The 16,749-nt window shown below is 43.6% G+C and overlaps 1 protein-coding gene across 4 annotated transcripts; it reads left to right on the top strand.

Moving 5' to 3' along the window:
- The first annotated feature begins 6,799 nt into the window (after positions 1 to 6,799).
- On the top strand, positions 6,800 to 15,515 carry HMGN1 (high mobility group nucleosome binding domain 1). Of its 4 annotated transcripts, none has more exons than XM_069581150.1 (7): positions 6,800 to 7,157; positions 7,707 to 7,827; positions 8,162 to 8,194; positions 8,280 to 8,309; positions 8,392 to 8,442; positions 11,407 to 11,535; positions 14,311 to 15,515. In XM_069581150.1, the coding sequence occupies exons 2-7, from the start codon at positions 7,813 to 7,815 to the stop codon at positions 14,356 to 14,358; spliced, it is 306 nt and encodes a 101-aa protein (XP_069437251.1). In that variant the 5' UTR covers positions 6,800 to 7,157; positions 7,707 to 7,812; the 3' UTR covers positions 14,359 to 15,515. The 4 variants fall into 4 exon arrangements, with proteins under 4 accessions (XP_069437251.1, XP_069437278.1, XP_069437258.1 ...); XM_069581177.1 differs by having other exon boundaries at positions 6,808 to 6,995; XM_069581157.1 differs by lacking the exon at positions 6,800 to 7,157 and adding an exon at positions 7,357 to 7,532.
- The last annotated feature ends 1,234 nt before the right edge of the window (positions 15,516 to 16,749 follow it).

Raw genomic sequence — 16,749 nt, 5'->3', positions numbered from 1 at the left:
TCTCCTGGTCTCCTGTGCCTCCTCCCAGCGATCAGACTTCACATCCCAGCCTCTCAGCCCAGCCTCCACTTGGGAGTCCAGATCGATGACTTCAGACCTCAGAGCTCCACCACTGCTCTCACCCTGGCTGCTGCCTTCCCTAAGCACAACATGTTTGCCTCCGTGGACACCAACCCTGGTCCTGCCTCAGGATCTTTGTGGGAGCTGTTTCCTCTGTCCAGAGGCTTCTCCCTCAGATCCCCCAGAGTACAGGTCATCTCACCCTTCCCTTCTCTCCCTTGGGACCTTCCCGAACTATCCCATATACAGCAGCCCCCTTCTGCGTACCTCCAGCACATGCTATATTAGGACACTACTTCCTTCAAGGTGCTGTCGCCATGGGAAAGAATCTCATTACTTTCCTTATTGGTGTTCCCACTGGAGCAGAAGCTCCAGGAGGACAGGCATTTAACTCTTGTGCCTGTCTATCCCTAGGTCACTCTACCCTAGGTTGAAGACAGCACCTGGCAAAGTGTAGGCAAACTGTTGCCTCTTATCCATTCTTTCTTAGTTCCCCTCAGAGACTTCGTCACCACCATTTCTGCCCTACATTAAGCTTGTAATTCTGAAATTCCTGCAAGCGCATCCTGACTAGCCTGAATCAATGCATGATTTTCCAAAGTGGATCACGTGGACCCTGGGTAGAGTGGTGGTGAGGATACTTTTGTGAATGTATACAAAAGTCCTGTGGGTTCTTGGGGAATTTTAAGACGTTTGTGTGTTCAGGTGGTCATCTGACATTCTGTATCACCCAACATAGATTCCCACTTTTGACCAAGCATTACTTATTTTTGTGCCTGTTTGGGGTGTGTGTTTATATTTTGCATCAAGTGCGACCAGCTTTCCACAGTTTATGGGTAATAATAAAACTTTAGAAATGATTTTAATTCATAAATAGTGTATATCACATGAAACCAAGTCATACCACAGAAGGCCAAATGAAGGATGGCTTGTCGATTACACACACAAGGTGCCAGAACAATCTGCAGAGATTATACAGGCCAAATACCATATGCATGCCGCAGTTTGCTTTTAGCAAAACTCATATGCATGTTAATGTTACTGGTTTAAATTTTACTGGTTTTGTAGAGATTTGGGGAGGCTCAAAAGTTTCTAGCTTTATAATTATTTAAAACCGCTAAGTGTTAAATAGTTCAACCTTAAGTTTCCAAAGGCATAAGTGGACTTTATAATAGTCATTTCAGCCAGTACTGGGGCTTGTAAGGACTATACAGTATGCACATGATGTGTATGTACATGGTTATTTCATTGCAACATCCTTTGTGGGGACAAAACACGGCACAATTTGTAAAGTTCAGTCAACAGAGAATTTGGCTTTAAAACCTTTGGTACAAGGACTTCCCTGGCCACCCACTGGTTAAGTCTCTGAGCTGCCAATGCAGGGGCCGAGGGTTACCCCTGGTTGGGGAACTAAGATTCCGTATGCTGCATGACATGGCCAAAAATAATAATAATAAATATTTGCTACATCTATACAGTGCACTTCAATGCGGCAATAAAAAGGAGGAATCTTAACAAGTAGTCATAGGAAACAAACTCCATTAACTGAAAAATGCAAGGTGCCAAACTGTGAAAAATAAGTACATATTATATACATACTTATATTTACATAAAGCATTCTGGAAGGATCCACAAGCAGCAGCAGCACTGGCAGCTCCTCGAGACAGCCAGACCTCTGAGGGAACAGAAGCAGAATGGAGACTTCTCTGGAAAGCATTTTGCTCTTGTGGAATTTTGAGCCACATAAATATTTCTTCCAAAAATAAACAAATATAATAAGTGACATCTATAATTACGCATGCTTACATACAGGCAGGTCAAACTAAAATGCCTTCAGAGGCTTGGTAGAAGACACAGGTGAGAAAAATCACCAGGGCTGGGACCCTGACACACTAGAGAAAGGAAGCCTCCTTCCAAGTTAGAAGGTCAAGCGAACTGTGGAATCACACACAAAGGAGACCAGGAGGAGCTGAAGCGCCCTATTAAGTAGATGAAATTACCTGATTTGGGCATGTTACAAAAAAAAAAAAAAAAAAGTTTTACAAACTTTACTGCTGACGTCTCTCCAGAAATACACATGCACAGCTCAATGAATATTCACAAAGCAAACACAACAGTACAAGTAACATACAGATCAAGAAATACAAGATGGTGGAGAAGGCAATGGCAACCCACTCCAGTATTCTTGCCTGGAAAATTCCACGGACAGGGGAACCTGGCGGGCTACAGTCTATAGCGTTGCAAAGAGCCAGCCACGACGGAGCAAATCAGCACATACTGTAATCTTAAATGGTTGTTTCCTGTTGTAGTCTTACCAGAAGACTTTGGGACTTCCAGTTTTTCCATATCTTTGCCAATATGTTTAATCTTTTTAAACTTTTGACATTTTAAATAAATGTGTTACATTAAAAAAATTAATACAAGATGGGACTTCCCTGATGGTCCAGTGGTTAAGACTCCAAGCTTCCACTGCATGGGGCCTGGGTTCAATTCCTGGTCAAGGAACTAATATCCCACATGCCACTTGGCCAAAAATTAAAAAAACTAAGCTGGGCCAAAACAAAATTACTAAAAAAAACCCTTTTTTTAAAATAGAAGATGGCCAGCTCCCTGAAGCCTTCCATTGCTCTCTTCCAGTCACTAGCACCCCACCCACCTCAATTACTATCCTGACTTCTGACACACTGGATATGTTTTGCCTGCCTTTCTGTACTATATGAACAGGATCACACAGTACTGTGTCTAGCCTGCCTCTCATTACTGTGCTTGGCCTCATCTTGGGTGGAGTTGCAGGCAGCCACTTCTCATTGCTCATACTTTTCCACTCATCCATTCTCTTGTTGGTAGGCATCTAAGTTGCTGCCAGGTGGGCTTATAAAATAGTTCGGTTATGAATATTCTATTTTATGTCTTCTTGTGAACAGATGTAGGCTTTTTTTCTTTTTTTTTTTGGTATGTTTTTGGAGTGGAGTTACAGAGTCACAGAGTATCTGTTTACTTTTTTAAAAAAATACAGTTTTCCTACTGTGTTCCAGTTGCTCCACATCCATGTCTTGGCAACTTTAAGAAAAATCACAAGTAAAGCAAACACTGCGGGCCACCCATCTGTCATCACCTCTGGCCCAGTGCATCGTCAGTTCTCATGGGAGAAAGACCTTCATGAGGCTGAGCTCTCAGCACATCATTCCCTTAAGACCTTGTGGGGTTCCCTAGTGGTCCAGTGGCTAGGAATCGTGAGCTCTCACTGCTAAGGGCCCAGTTTCAATCCCTGGTCAGGGAACTAAAATCCCACAATTGGACAGCAGGGGGAAAAACAAGAACAAACCTTGCAATGACTCCCACTCTAACAGCCAGATCCCTTAGCCTGGCGTCAAATGCTCTCTGCAGGATGCCCTTCTTTTTCTGCCTCTTTTCACTAATCTTCCCTTCCCACTGTCAGTGTGTCCATCCATGCCACTTTAAGAGTTCTGCATGGCTGTCTCATTCTGCTAAGAACATGTGCCTTGGGATGTTCTGTCCCTTTTAGTGGCTTCCTCTTCCACTTAGTAATTCAGGCCAATTTGTATATTAATACTTTTCTTTCCACTGAAGTACCACCCACGTTTGGAATTAAGTCCCTCTAAACTAGGGATTATCACAACCACTGGCAGAGGGTAGGGGCTCAGTACACGTTTGTGCCACAAATTTGGAGACACTCTGATGCTATTCTTTAGAATAAATATCTATTTGTCTGCACCAAGTCTTAGATGCAGCATGTGGGATCTAGTTCCCTGACACGGAACTGAACTGGGGCCCCATGCACTGGGAACAGGAGTGTTAGCCACTGGACCACCAGAAATCCCAACACTATTATTTTTTAATGTAAATAGGAACAGGCGGTGGGGGCGAGTAACAACCTGTGAGGGAAAGGAATATGAAAAAGATTATATTTGTGAGTGTATATATAACTTAATCACTATTCTATACACCTGAAATGAACACAACATTGTAAATCAAATATACTTCAATTCCGAAAGAATTACTAACTGAACAAACATCTAAGGTTCTGGGGACGAAGTGCTCTGACAATTAACAGGGTTCCTACCCTTACAGAACTCCCACTCTTGTGAGGGAGACAGGCAGCAAATAACTAAACACATAAAGCAATTATGGAATGTGATCAATCATAAAAAAAATACTGCAAGGTGACGTGGAAGGAACTGAAAAGGGGGAGATTACATTAAAGAGGGACAGGATTTCCAGAATAAATCTCAAGAATAAAAGAAAAAATTAGGGTTCTTGTCCAAAAGAAGAAAAGGGTAAATTTTCATTTTCCCCTACTCCCTCAATTGTTCTCACAGGCAACCAATCGCACCACCTCTCTGGGCTTCTTGCTGAAATATACAATGAACATGTAACTTTATACTCAGCATAGCCAGTGTTCTTGCCTGGAGAATCACAGGGACGGGGGAGCCTGGTGGGCTGCCATCTATGGGGTCGCAGAGAGTCAGACACAACTGAAGTGACTTAGCAGCAGCAACTAGTTAGTCAACAGATGTGGCAAGAACTGGAGATTGGGAGGTGCAATCCTAAACTGACAGGTCAGGAATGGTCTCAATGAGACAGTCACATTTGTGGAAAGACCGACAGGAGGTGAGAAAGAGATGGTCCTAGGCAGCGCAGGAAGCATTCCAGGCAGAGGGAACAGCAGGTGACAAGGCCTGAAGCAGTGACGCCCAGCCTACTTGAGACTGGAAATGAGAACCAAGGGGAAAAACCTTTTGAAGTGGGCCTATTGGCAGAGGACCATATAAGCCACTCTGAGAATGTAAGACTATTTTTTTTTGGCCAAGCCAGGAGGCATCTAGGAATGTTAGTTCCCAGTGCATGCATGTGTGCTCAGTGGCATCCACCTCTTTGGGACCCTATAGGCTATAGCTCACCAGGCTCCTCTGTCCATGGGATTCTCCAGTCAAGAATACTGGGCTGGGTTGCCATTTCCTCTTCCCCACTCAGGGAAGAAATCCCCACCTCCTGAAGTGGCAAGCATGATTCTTTACCGCTGCACCATTTGGGAAGCCCCTTAGTTTCCAGTCCAAGAATCAAACCCACAAGCCCTGCAGTGGAATCCCAGAGTCTTAACCACTGGACCGCAAGGGCAGTCCAAGACTTTCTTGAATGAGATGGAAAGGCAGTAGTTATTGATCAGGAGTTAGAGTCTGACTAGTGGTTTTGAGCTGGTTTTAGAAAAGGCAGAGGAACCAGAGATCAAATTGCCAACATCCACTGGATCATCGAAAAAGCAAGAGAGTTCCAGAAAAACATCTATTTCTGCTTTATTGACTATGCCAAAGCCTTTGACTGTGTGGATCACAAGAAACTGTGAAACATTCTGAAAAAGATGGGAATACCAGACCACCTGACTTGCCTCTTGAGAAACCTATATGAAGGTCAGGAAGCAACAGTTCGAACTGGACATGGAACAGTAGACTGGTTCCAAATAGGAAAAGGAGTACATCAAGGCTGTATACTGTCACCCTCCTTATTTAACTTCTATGCAGAGTACATCATGAGAAACGCTGGGCTGGAAGAAACACAAGCTGGAATCAAGATTGCCAGGAGAAATATCAGTAACCTCAGATATGCAGATGACACCACCCTTATGGCAGAAGGTGAAGAGGAACTAAAAAGCCTCTTGATGAAAGTGAAAGAGGAGAGTGAAAAAGATGGCTTAAAGCTCAACATTCAGAAAACAAAGATCATGACATCTGGTCCCATCACTTCATGGGAAATAGATGGGGAAACAGTGGAAACGTGTCAGACTTTAATTTTTTGGGCTCCATAATCACTGCAGATGGTGACTGCAGCCATGAAATTAAAAGATGCTTAATCCTTGGAAGAAAAGTTATGACCAACCTATATAGCATATTCAAAAGCACAGGCATTACTTTGCCATCAGAGGTCCGTCTAGTCAAGGCTATGGTTTTTCCAGTGGTCATGTATGGATGTGAGAGTTGGACTGTGAAGAAAGCCTCAGCGACGAAGAATTGACGCTTTTGAACTGTGGTGTTGGAGAAGACTCTTGAGAGTCCCTTGGACTGCAAGGAGATCAGCCCTGGGATTTCCTTGGAAGGAATGATGCTAAAGCTGAAACTCCAGTACTTTGGCCACCTCATGCAAAGAGTTGACTCACTGGAAAAGACTGATGCTGGGAGGGATTGGGGGCAGGAGAAGGGGACGACCGAGGATGAGATGGCTGGATGGCATCACTGACTTGATGGATGTGAGTTTGAGTGAACTCCGGTAGTTGGTGATGGACAGGGAGGCCTGGCGTGCTGCGATTCATGGGGTCGCAAAGAGTCGGACACGACTGAGCGACTGAACTGAACTGAATTGAGTGGTTTCGAAAATTCACTTCTACAAAGAGCAGCCTCATTCTTTTTCGCAGTAGCTCATTATTCCACTATGTGAAAGTGTCACAGTTTATCTGGAGCTCTTCAGTGGTGGACCTTCGGTCTGTTTTCAGTCTTGTTTCTTCCTCTCCATGAATTTCAGTTAACACTGTTCTGATTAGAAACTTCTTCTGCAGTAACTCAAGTGGTCCTTACAAGCAAAATTTTCTTATTCAGTAAAGAAACTGGGTAACGTGCTCTCACTGGTTCCCAGCTGACTCCCAGCGTGAAGCTCTTTTTCCCACCTCAGAAAGGTAGTTGGGTCAGGAAGTGGTTAAAAAACAAGCAAGAACTGGGTGGGCGTTCCTGCCCTTTCACTTCAGGGCAGGAGAGGATCGGCCGGCCAAGGGATCTGAGAGTGGGTCTGCGCGTTCTCGGCTTGGTGGATGTCGGCATTCAGACGCCCACTGAGCTCCTGAGACGAACCGCCAGTACCCCCAGCCCCTCAAAGAACGGACGACTTTTTTAAAAAGCTATACGAAAAGACTCGACCAGGGGAACCCGGTAGGGAATCCAGCGCCGTCGCAAAGATCCACGCCTGCGCAGTGGCGCTCCGCGCGGACTTTCCTTCCCACGACCTTCCATCCAGCGCCTGCGCGTTAAGACCTGCTCTCCGCAGGCCAGCAAGACTGTAAACCTAGTAGATAGCTTTTCTTACGGACTGAGGTGGGGAAAATTGGTTCGTAGTTAAACCCGTTGTCTCTCCCTTCCCATTCTGTGACCTATAAACCTTTCGACCCAACTGCCCCTACAGAGAAGGGACTCTAACATCGGGGCTTGCCTGGCGCTGGCTGGCGACCAGGTAGCCCGGAGGGTTGTGGGTGGGCACACCCGGAGACCACGTGGCGGGCGTCCGCCAATCAGCGCGCAGACCGCACTTTGCGGCTCGGCTTCAAACAAACTACCGTGAGGCGAGAGCGGCCTTTGGGGCCCCGCCCCCTCGCCTGGGTCTGGGGCCCCGCGAGACGGTGGGCGGGTGGGGGCGCCGAGAGCGGGGGCGGGGCGCAGTGGTCGAGTGACGGCCGGCCTCACCTATTCGGGGTGCGGGCCGCAGAGCGGTGGACCCCGCAGCCAATGGGCGGGGGCGAGGGCGAGGGGCGGCCCGGCCGGCGGGGAGGGGGAGCCCGCGGCCGGGGGACGCGGGGGGAGGAGGGGGCGGGCTCCCAATCCGGTTCCATCCGGTTCTCCCACCACCCCCGCCGCGGGTCCCAGCAGCTCGGGCGGCGGGAGGAGCGGCTGCGGTCAGGCTACTCAGCTTCGCGAAGGCTCTCGGCGCGCCGCGGCCCTCAGGCACACGGCTCTCGCCCGCCCCGTCGCCACGATGCCCAAGAGGAAGGTGAGTAGTGGCCGCGTCCCGCACACGCCCACTCCGCCGCCCGGCCGTGCCCAGAGCCCCGTGAGGCCCAAGCCCCCCGCTTCCTCTGCATCGCGGGGCCGGGGAAGCGGCCGGACTTGCGGCGGACGGGCGGGAGGGCCAGCGCACGGCGGCCTCCGTGCCGCGTTCTGGAACGTTCGGCAGCCCCAGGAGCCGGGTGCGAGATTCGAACGCGGCGGCGGGAATCCGCTGACGTCACGCGGCCGGGCATTGTTCTCGCGCGCAGACGGGCGCGGGGCGCGCGGGCACTTTTGTTCACGGGCTGTGCCCACTCGCCCTCTTTTTTCTCCCGCAGGTCAGCTCCGCCGAGGGGGCGGCGAAGGAGGAGGTAAGACCACGTTCCGCTCCCGGGGGTGGGCTAGGTTTGCTCCGCACCGCGCATTCCTTGCTCATTTTCCTTTTTTCTCCCAAAGCCCAAGAGGAGATCGGCGAGGTTGTCAGCTGTAAGTAAAGCGAGCCCCCTAACCTTTCTTTTCCGTGGGTTCGAACCTAGGGAAGAAGCTCAGTGTTACCTTTGTCTTTCAGAAACCGGCTCCTGCGAAAGTGGAAACGAAGCCAAAAAAGGCGGCGGGAAAGGTAGGTTTCAGACTCAGCCTTTAGAGATCATGGTGTCTTTGAATTGTTGCAGGTCTCTAACGGTTACTGCTGGCAACGGAGGTCTTAACTTTGAGACTGCAAATCAACCACAGTTTAGTGTCACAGTCTGCTGAAAAGTGGTCGGAGGGTTATTTTATTTACCACTTTAGTTTTATGTTATAATAACTTCAGTAAACAGTGCCTTTTTTCAGCTCAGTGGCGTCCGACTCTTTGCGACCCCATGGACTGCAGCATGCCAGTCTTCCCTGTCCATCACCAGCTGCCTTTTTTAGTATGAGTAAAATTCAGTGAATGTAGTCATCATTCTGGCTGATGGGAGTATAACGTATCACATTAGTGCTGCTCCAGAATTTGGGAAATTTAAGACGACTGAAAATATTGAAGAATAACTTTCACTCACCAGGGTAATAAATTCTTTGTGTTGTGTATGTTATGGTTAATGGTTCCCTTTTGGTGGTTCTCTGTTGCATGTTTGGCCTTCCTATTCTGAGTAAGAAAAGCTAGGACTGAGGTCAGGAGATGTGGACTGTTTTAAGTTTTTGCATGTGAGATTCGCAAAGCAATGTAGGGGATTATATCTTATGTGCAGGGGGAGATCAAAAATTATGTTCTGAGAACATTCCTTTTCTAAGATTATTTTGTATAGTTTATGAAAGTTCTCTAAATTGTTTTATCCTGACATTCTTTGAGATGATCGTAAATAATGTTGCGCTGAAATAGATTCCTGATTGCTTTATTCACACGGAGGGTGATTGGGTAGTTGTTGGATATTTGTATTTTGAAAATCTAAGTTGGAACAGCAAAATAACGTGTACATCATTTGTGACTCTTTGGATCTAGCATTGATACCACCCTCTAAAGCTCTTCTTTGTTCTTCAGGGGAAATTCGTGGTGTGATTAATTTCTGTTAACTCAAAACTTAGGTGAAAGTTTGCTATTAGAAGCCTCTTCTCCCCTCAGTCTTCATTGTTATCTCCCCTTTCCTAAGAGTATAGGTGAAAGCTAAATACTGAATAATACCAAAAAATTTTCCTTTGTCTTTAAACATTGTACAGAGCTGAGTGTAAAAATTACAGCGTTTTTCCAGTAGAAAGTTGTTTTGTGATCTTTTTAAAGTGGATTTAAAGAAGGTATAGGTGTAGTAGGCCAACTTGGAATTTCTCAGACCTGAAAATGAATTCCATACGAAAAATCAGTAAAGGGAAACTTCATGAATGCAGGGAAAATAGTAGATCTTGTTGGAAAATATCCACTTGTAAAGTATACTATTACTACTCGTCTTTTATTATTTACTTTTTCAATAAACCAATTGGCTAAAATGCTATGCCTGTTTTCTCTTACATCTTTTTTATTTACCTGTCTCTGTTTTGATCTGTCCTAAAAGTTTGGGGTTTTATTTATTTATTTATTTTTAATGAAAACAGTTCAGGGACTTCCCCAGTGGTAAGTTTGTTAAGACTCTTGAGTTCCCCATGCAGGGGACCCCAGATCGATCCCTGGTCAAGGAACTGAAATTCCACACGGTGCACAGTCTGGCCAGAAAGAAAAAAGTCAAATTTTACTATCAGTTGCATTTGGGGCCATCGGGTGTAATTAACGTTTCTCTTCTTCCCTTTCAGAGGCCAACAGGTAAGTTTTCGCATGTTCCTTGAGAAACAAACCTGTCCGCTCAGTTTCCAAAAGGAAAAGTGATGGGAAAAGGGAGAAGTTTTTTTTTCCTCTTTAATTTTAATAATACTGGTCTTCATGATTGATCCACTTTAAAGCCTTAAACAGAAGGTAAAGCTTTTGGTGTATTGATTACCATGCTACAGACATGTAGATTTATTTTGTTTCATCTTGATTTCCAGCTGTTAGTAGTTAAAAGTGATATCTCAGTCTAGGCTGTTATCCATTTAAGGTTTTATATTTTTATGTTGCTCTGATAGCAGTTATGAAATTAATGAGAAATCTAAAGCAATCAGATTGTTAAAGAATTATTTTTAAATGCAGAAAGTATTGTGACACTTCATGGTGTGTCTGTATGTAGCAGTGTTGCCCCAAATATGCTTGTTATTAGATAATTTATTGTTTATTCTAAAGATACTCAGTTGCTAGTGGTTGACTTGCTGTCTTGTATGGAATGCCACTATTGGCACAGAATCCATTCCACTGATCCCCTGCTCCCTTAGCATTAAAGTTGTAAGGTCTTCTGTATCTTTGTGGCTATTTAATGCAAATATTGGTCAGTATTATGCAACTCACTGGTGACTTTACTTAATTTGGCTGTTAGAACTATTCTCTACTTACAGGAAATAAATATTTGTTAGATTTCTCCTTCCCCACTGGTGGATAGTATCCAGAAATACTGTTGTATATTATTTTAAAGTGGCATAACCTTTGAAAGTCTTTTATCATCATATACCTGTGCGTTTTCAGATACTTCATACACCTAAATGAAATTATAAACTCGATCTTTTTAGCTGTTGATTATATATCAAGGGACTAACTGTAGCAGGATAGTCAATCTGACCTTACAACATGGTGCTTTTCTCAGGTGAATCCTCGGGACAGTGGTTATTTGACAGTTTGATTGTTGTTCCCACTTAAAAGAAGTTTGGGGGTGGGTAGGGTTACAAGGGCTGGGAGAGAGACCTCCAAAAATTCTTCAGTTTGTCTGTTCTCTCCTGTGGAACTTCAGAGAACAGTGGAGAAGGGGAGTTGCTAAGGCTTTAGATGTAATTATCTTGAGTCTGATGAGGCTTGGTATACAGGTGCTGTTAGGACCTCAGCATGATTTGTGGTCCTGTTTGCTGGGGGCTGACCTTGAAGTGTGTTCTGTAACTCAAGACTGATAAGTAGCAGCACTAACATTGCAGCTATGGTGGGGACAACTCCTAGCAAGTCAGAAAATGTTGCTAAGTGCAGAGGTGATACTTAAATATACTCTTACTCTTATCACAGGATAAATCTTCAGACAAAAAAGTGCAAACAAAAGGGAAAAGAGGAGCAAAGGGAAAACAGGCGGAAGTGGCTAACCAGGAGACTAAAGAAGACTTACCTGCAGAAAATGGAGAGACTAAAAACGAGGAGGTCAGGAGTGTGTGTGTGATTAATTTTGACTCTGAACAGAGGATAATGCAGCAGATAAGACCATCTTTATATTGAACGAAGTTTGTATTCTGCTTCAAGTGGGCAGAATATTTTTTATCAATTTAGATCATATTTTAAATTTTACCTATAAATGGGGTTTTTTTTTTCTGTAAAGAAATCGTACACAGAACTTTACATTCAGATTCACCATGTTTATTGTATGTATGTTTATTAATTGCTAGTGAGATTTTTTTAAGATTTCTTTTCAGTTCAGTTCAGTCGCTCAGTCGTGTCCGACTCTTTTGCAACCCCATGAATCACAGCATACCAGGCCTCCCTGTCCATCACCATCTCCCGGAGTTCACTCAGACTCAAGTCCATTGAGTCCGTGACGCCATCCAGCCATCTCATCCTGGGTCGTCCCCTTCTCCTGCCCTCAATCTCTCCCAGCATCAGAGTCTTTTCCAATGAGTCAATTCTTCGCATGAGGTGGCCAAAGTACTGGAGCTTCAGCTTTAGCATCATTCCTTCCAAAGAAATCCCAGGGCTGATCTCCTTCAGAATGGACTGGTTGGATATCCTTGCAGTCCAAGGGACCCTCAAGAGTCTTCTCCAACACCACACTTCAAACGCATCAATTCTTCGGCACTCAGCCTTCTTCACAGTCCAACTCTTACATCCATACGTGACCACAGGAAAAACCATAGCCTTGACTAGACAGACCTTAGTCAGCAAAGTAATGTCTCTGCTTTTGAATATGCTATCTAGGTTGGTCATAACTTTTCTTCCAAGGAGTAAGCATCTTTTAATTTCATGGCTGCAGTCACCATCTGCAGTGATTCTGGAGCCCAGAAAAATAAAGTCTGACTGTTTCCACTGTTTCCCCATCTATTTCCCATGAAGTGATGGGACCAGATGTCATGATCTTTGTTTTCTGAATGTTGAGCTTTAAGCCATCTTTTTCACTCTCCTCTTTCACTTTCATCAAGAGGCTTTTTAGCTCCTCTTCACTTTCTGCCAGAAGGGTGGTGTCATCTGCATATCTGAGGTTATTGATATTTCTCCCAGCAATCTTGATTCCAGCTTGTGTTTCTTCCAGTCCAGCGTTTCTCATGATGTACTCTGCATAGAAGTTAAATAGGGTGACAGTATACAGCCTTGACATACTCCTTTTCCTATTTGGAACCAGTCTGTTGTCCCATGTCCAGTTCTAACTGTTGCTTCCTGACCTACATACAGATTTCTCAAAAGGCAGGTCAGGTGGTCTGGTATTCCCATCTCTTTCAGAATAAATAAGTTAAATAAGCAAGGTGACAATATACAGCCTTGACGTACTCCTTTTCCTATTGAAGATTTCTTTTACTAAATGATATTTCTTTTTTTAACATAATGTAGAGATTTTGTTTAAACATTCCGGTCTTTTTTTTATCCAAATTGCCACCTGTAGATCTGTTAATAATCTTGTTACTTTTTTAATATAAATTTATTCTTTAATTGAAGGATAATCGCTTTACAGAATTTTGTTTTCTGTCAAACCTCAACATGAATCAACTATAGGTATACATACATTCCCTTTGTTAGTTTCTAATATTCTGGTTGTTCCTTTTTAAAATTTTTTAATCCATTCCCTTAATTTTTCACATTTTTCTCACTTTTATGTAATGAAGTTTTTCTTAAAAGTAGCCACTTGTCTAGATTTAGGTAGTAACTTTGATCAATTAAAAGGATTGATGTCCTCAATCTATCCTTTTAAGCTCTGAAAAAAAGGTTTTACCTATAAAAATAAGTGGGTTTCAAGGTTGTGGTAAATAACTAATACAATTATAAGGGGAGAATGTCACCTTCTAATCCCTTTTATCAAACTATAGTTGATTCTCATTATCCGTGATGGTTGTATTCTATAAGGTTGCTCCAAGTACTGGATAGTTGCACATAGTGGAAATACAGGGTTAGATTGTCAAACACTCATTGCAACATTTCCCTCAACAGATCAAACCATAACCTTAAGTGTGTGTGTGCTTAGTTGCTTCAGTCATGTCCATCTCTTTGCAACCCCATGGACTGTACCCTCCCAGGCTTCTCTGTCCATGGGATTCTCCAGGCAAGAATACTGGAATGGGGTGCCATGTCCTTCTCCAGGGCATCTTCCTGACCTGGGATCAAACCTGAGTCTCCTGCATCTTCTGCCTTGATGGTGACTTCTTTACCACTGAGCCACCAGGGAAGCCCCAAGCCTTACGTGTATTCATGCTTAATACGTGTTTTTGAGAAATTATATAGAACACAGGAGCAGCAGTATAACGTGCTTCAGTGACGCTGTCTGTTATAGGTTTTCTCCAGATAGTACACCACAACCTTGTTGCACATGGTCTTAGATAACACTAGACTTGTCTAGTCAACATTTTCTCCACCATGAGGACAAAAAAAATTGATACGTGTAGCACTAAATAGACTGTGAAATAGTTGCTTGTTTACAGTGTTAGAGCTGAAACAAGAAGGGTTAGCCGAGACTGCGTGTCAGGTGACTCATGGCTTCTACTGCTGTGTATTTGCACAAGACTGGAAATGCCATCAGTATTGATTTAGGGTTTACAAATAACTAGTGAGTTGGTGAATTCACCAGTACAGAATCTATAAATGTTGAGGATTGAATGTATTTTTAAAACAATAGTACAATGAAGAAAATTTACATTGTAATAAATGCTAAATATTGGTGACATTATAGCAATGACGCAGGAGTCAAATGTTTGATCATTTTTTTCATTTGATTTGCAGAGCCCAGCCTCTGATGAAGCAGAAGAGAAAGAAGCCAAGTCTGATTAATAACCACACACCGAGTCCTGTCAGTGGTCCCTGTTTCCCTTCTTGTACAATCCAGAGGAATATTTTTATCAACTATTTTGTAAATGCAAGTTTTTTAGTAGCTCTAGAAACATTTTTAAAAAGGAGGGAATCCCACCTCATCCCATTTTTTAAGTGTAAATGCTTTTTTTTAAGAGGTGAAATCATTTGCTGGTTGTTTATTTTTTGGTACAACCAGAAAATAGTGGGATATTGGATACGGGAGGCTTTGATTGTGTTGGGTGTCAGCTTAACATTCCATAGATGGGGGGTAGCTTTTATATCCTATAATACAGAAGCATACTAAATGGCAGTTTGGAGTCAGTTGTGCAGTTAATGTCTTGAACACTTTAAATTACTTCTCTTCCCATATTGTTTTGGTAGAATTATTTCCTACAGAAAACCACTTTTTGATCTTGGCTCTCCTGGTCAGAATTTTGTGCACTATACTATAACATCTTTGGTCGTGGTAGTCCAGTTTTCCTAGTAACTTGGTTAATGTGCTGTGAACGATTGACAGTTTGGGTATGTAGTGTATATGATATTAAATTGTGAATCAGTGGGACTTAAGATGTAACAGCATATCAATATTTGAAGATACTGGTACTTGATACCCTGTTAAGGAAAGTTTGCTCCAAATTTTAAGCTGGAAAGTCACTGGAATAACTGTTAAGAATCACAACTACATGATATTTTAGATTTCTGGTACGTATGTGAAGAATTGTGTACAAATTGAAATGTCTGTGTAGTGATCCTCAAAACAACCAATAAAATCTCAGTTATAAAAGAATTTCTTGAAATGCATGTATTAAGTTCTGGTTTAAATTTTATATATATATTTATTTTTGGCTCAGTGACTTGGAGGACCTTCATTCCCTCTCAGCAGTGAAAGCCTGAAGTGTTCTGACCCTTGGACCACCAGGGAGTTCCCTAGATTTTAAAGAATTGCCACTTTTGTTCTTACAATCTTACTAAAATTTTGGAAGAGTGAAATACTTCCTTTTTTTCTATAATACTTCTATATGTACCTTGCAGATATTTTTGTGACTAAATTGGCTTATTGGGAAATGAGTGCCTTGTCCTCTGAAGCAAAATAAATACGTAATTACTTTTCTTATAAAGTAAGGTTTAAATACTGAGTAAGCTGGAACTAGGTGTGTGTTTGCATATTTTCAAGACTTGTTTTCTTGTGTATTGTCCTGTTTTCCCATCTAAATAGTCTTCAGAGATAATACTGGACACCTGTGCTGATTTGGTAAATGCAGAAGTGGGGCTAGAGATAGCACTTTGCAAGGGTCAGCACTGAAGAGGGAGAAGCCGTGGAAGAGAGGTTAGAGCTCTCTACACTTGATGTTACGTCACGTGGATTTGATGAGTAGGATGCAAGAGTGCTTTAGAAACGAGCCCTACAGGGTCATAGAACTCTGCGAAGGCCATGTGCCATTTGAATGGCCCCATAAGATCAGAGTTCACAGGGAGTGGCAAGATGTGGCATCTTAAAAAGTGAAACTACAGAAAAAAATCCAGAGGACATTGATTTGGGTTGAACTAGTACCGAAAAGAGGGCTTTGGCAACCATTGGAGAATGGGAAAATTCTTGATCCTGATGCCAATAAAACTTGGTTGCTCAATCATGTCTGACTCTGGGACCCCATGGAATGTAGCCCGCCAGGCTCCTGTGTCCATGGGGTGTTTAGGCAAAAATACTGGAGTGGATGGCCATTCTTTTCTTCAGACAGTTTATAAATTTTGATAGAATAGGTCAGAGCGTGCATATGCAAATTTAAAGGAGCTGAAACATTTTGCTGTGTGAATGTCTACTCATGCTGTTTTCGGGTACCAGAGTTTCTAGCAGCTATTTCTCACAGGTCAGTTCAGTTCAGTTCAGTTCAGTCTCAGTCGTGTCCAACTCTTTGTGACCCCATGAATCACAGCACACCAGGCCTCCCTGTCCATCACCAACTCCCGGAGTTCTCTCAGACTCACGTCCATCGAGTCCGTGATGCCATCCAGCTATCTCATCCTCTGTCGTCCCCTTCTGCCCCCAATCCCTCCCAGCATCAGAGTCTTTTCCAATGAGTCAACTCTTCGCATGAGGTGTCCAAAGTCCTGGAGTTTCAGCTTTAGCATCATTCCTTCCAAAGAAATCCCAGAGCTGATCTTCAGAATGGACTGGTTGGATATCCTTGCAGTCCAAGGGACTCTCAAGAGTCTTCTCCAACACCGCAGTTCAAAAGCATCAATTCTTTGGCACTCGGGTTAAGGGGTATCTAAAAATCCAGTGAGAAAATAGTTTAACCCTGTAACCCATCTGGCAGTGTTTCTTGTACTACCCAACCATCCCACCCCTAAGAATGTGATACGTGTTTACAG

This window comes from Ovis canadensis, chromosome 1 (assembly GCF_042477335.2).
Source record: "Ovis canadensis isolate MfBH-ARS-UI-01 breed Bighorn chromosome 1, ARS-UI_OviCan_v2, whole genome shotgun sequence".
Taxonomy (NCBI): Eukaryota; Metazoa; Chordata; class Mammalia; order Artiodactyla; family Bovidae; genus Ovis; species Ovis canadensis.
This window is presented reverse-complemented; position numbering and strand designations above follow the sequence as displayed.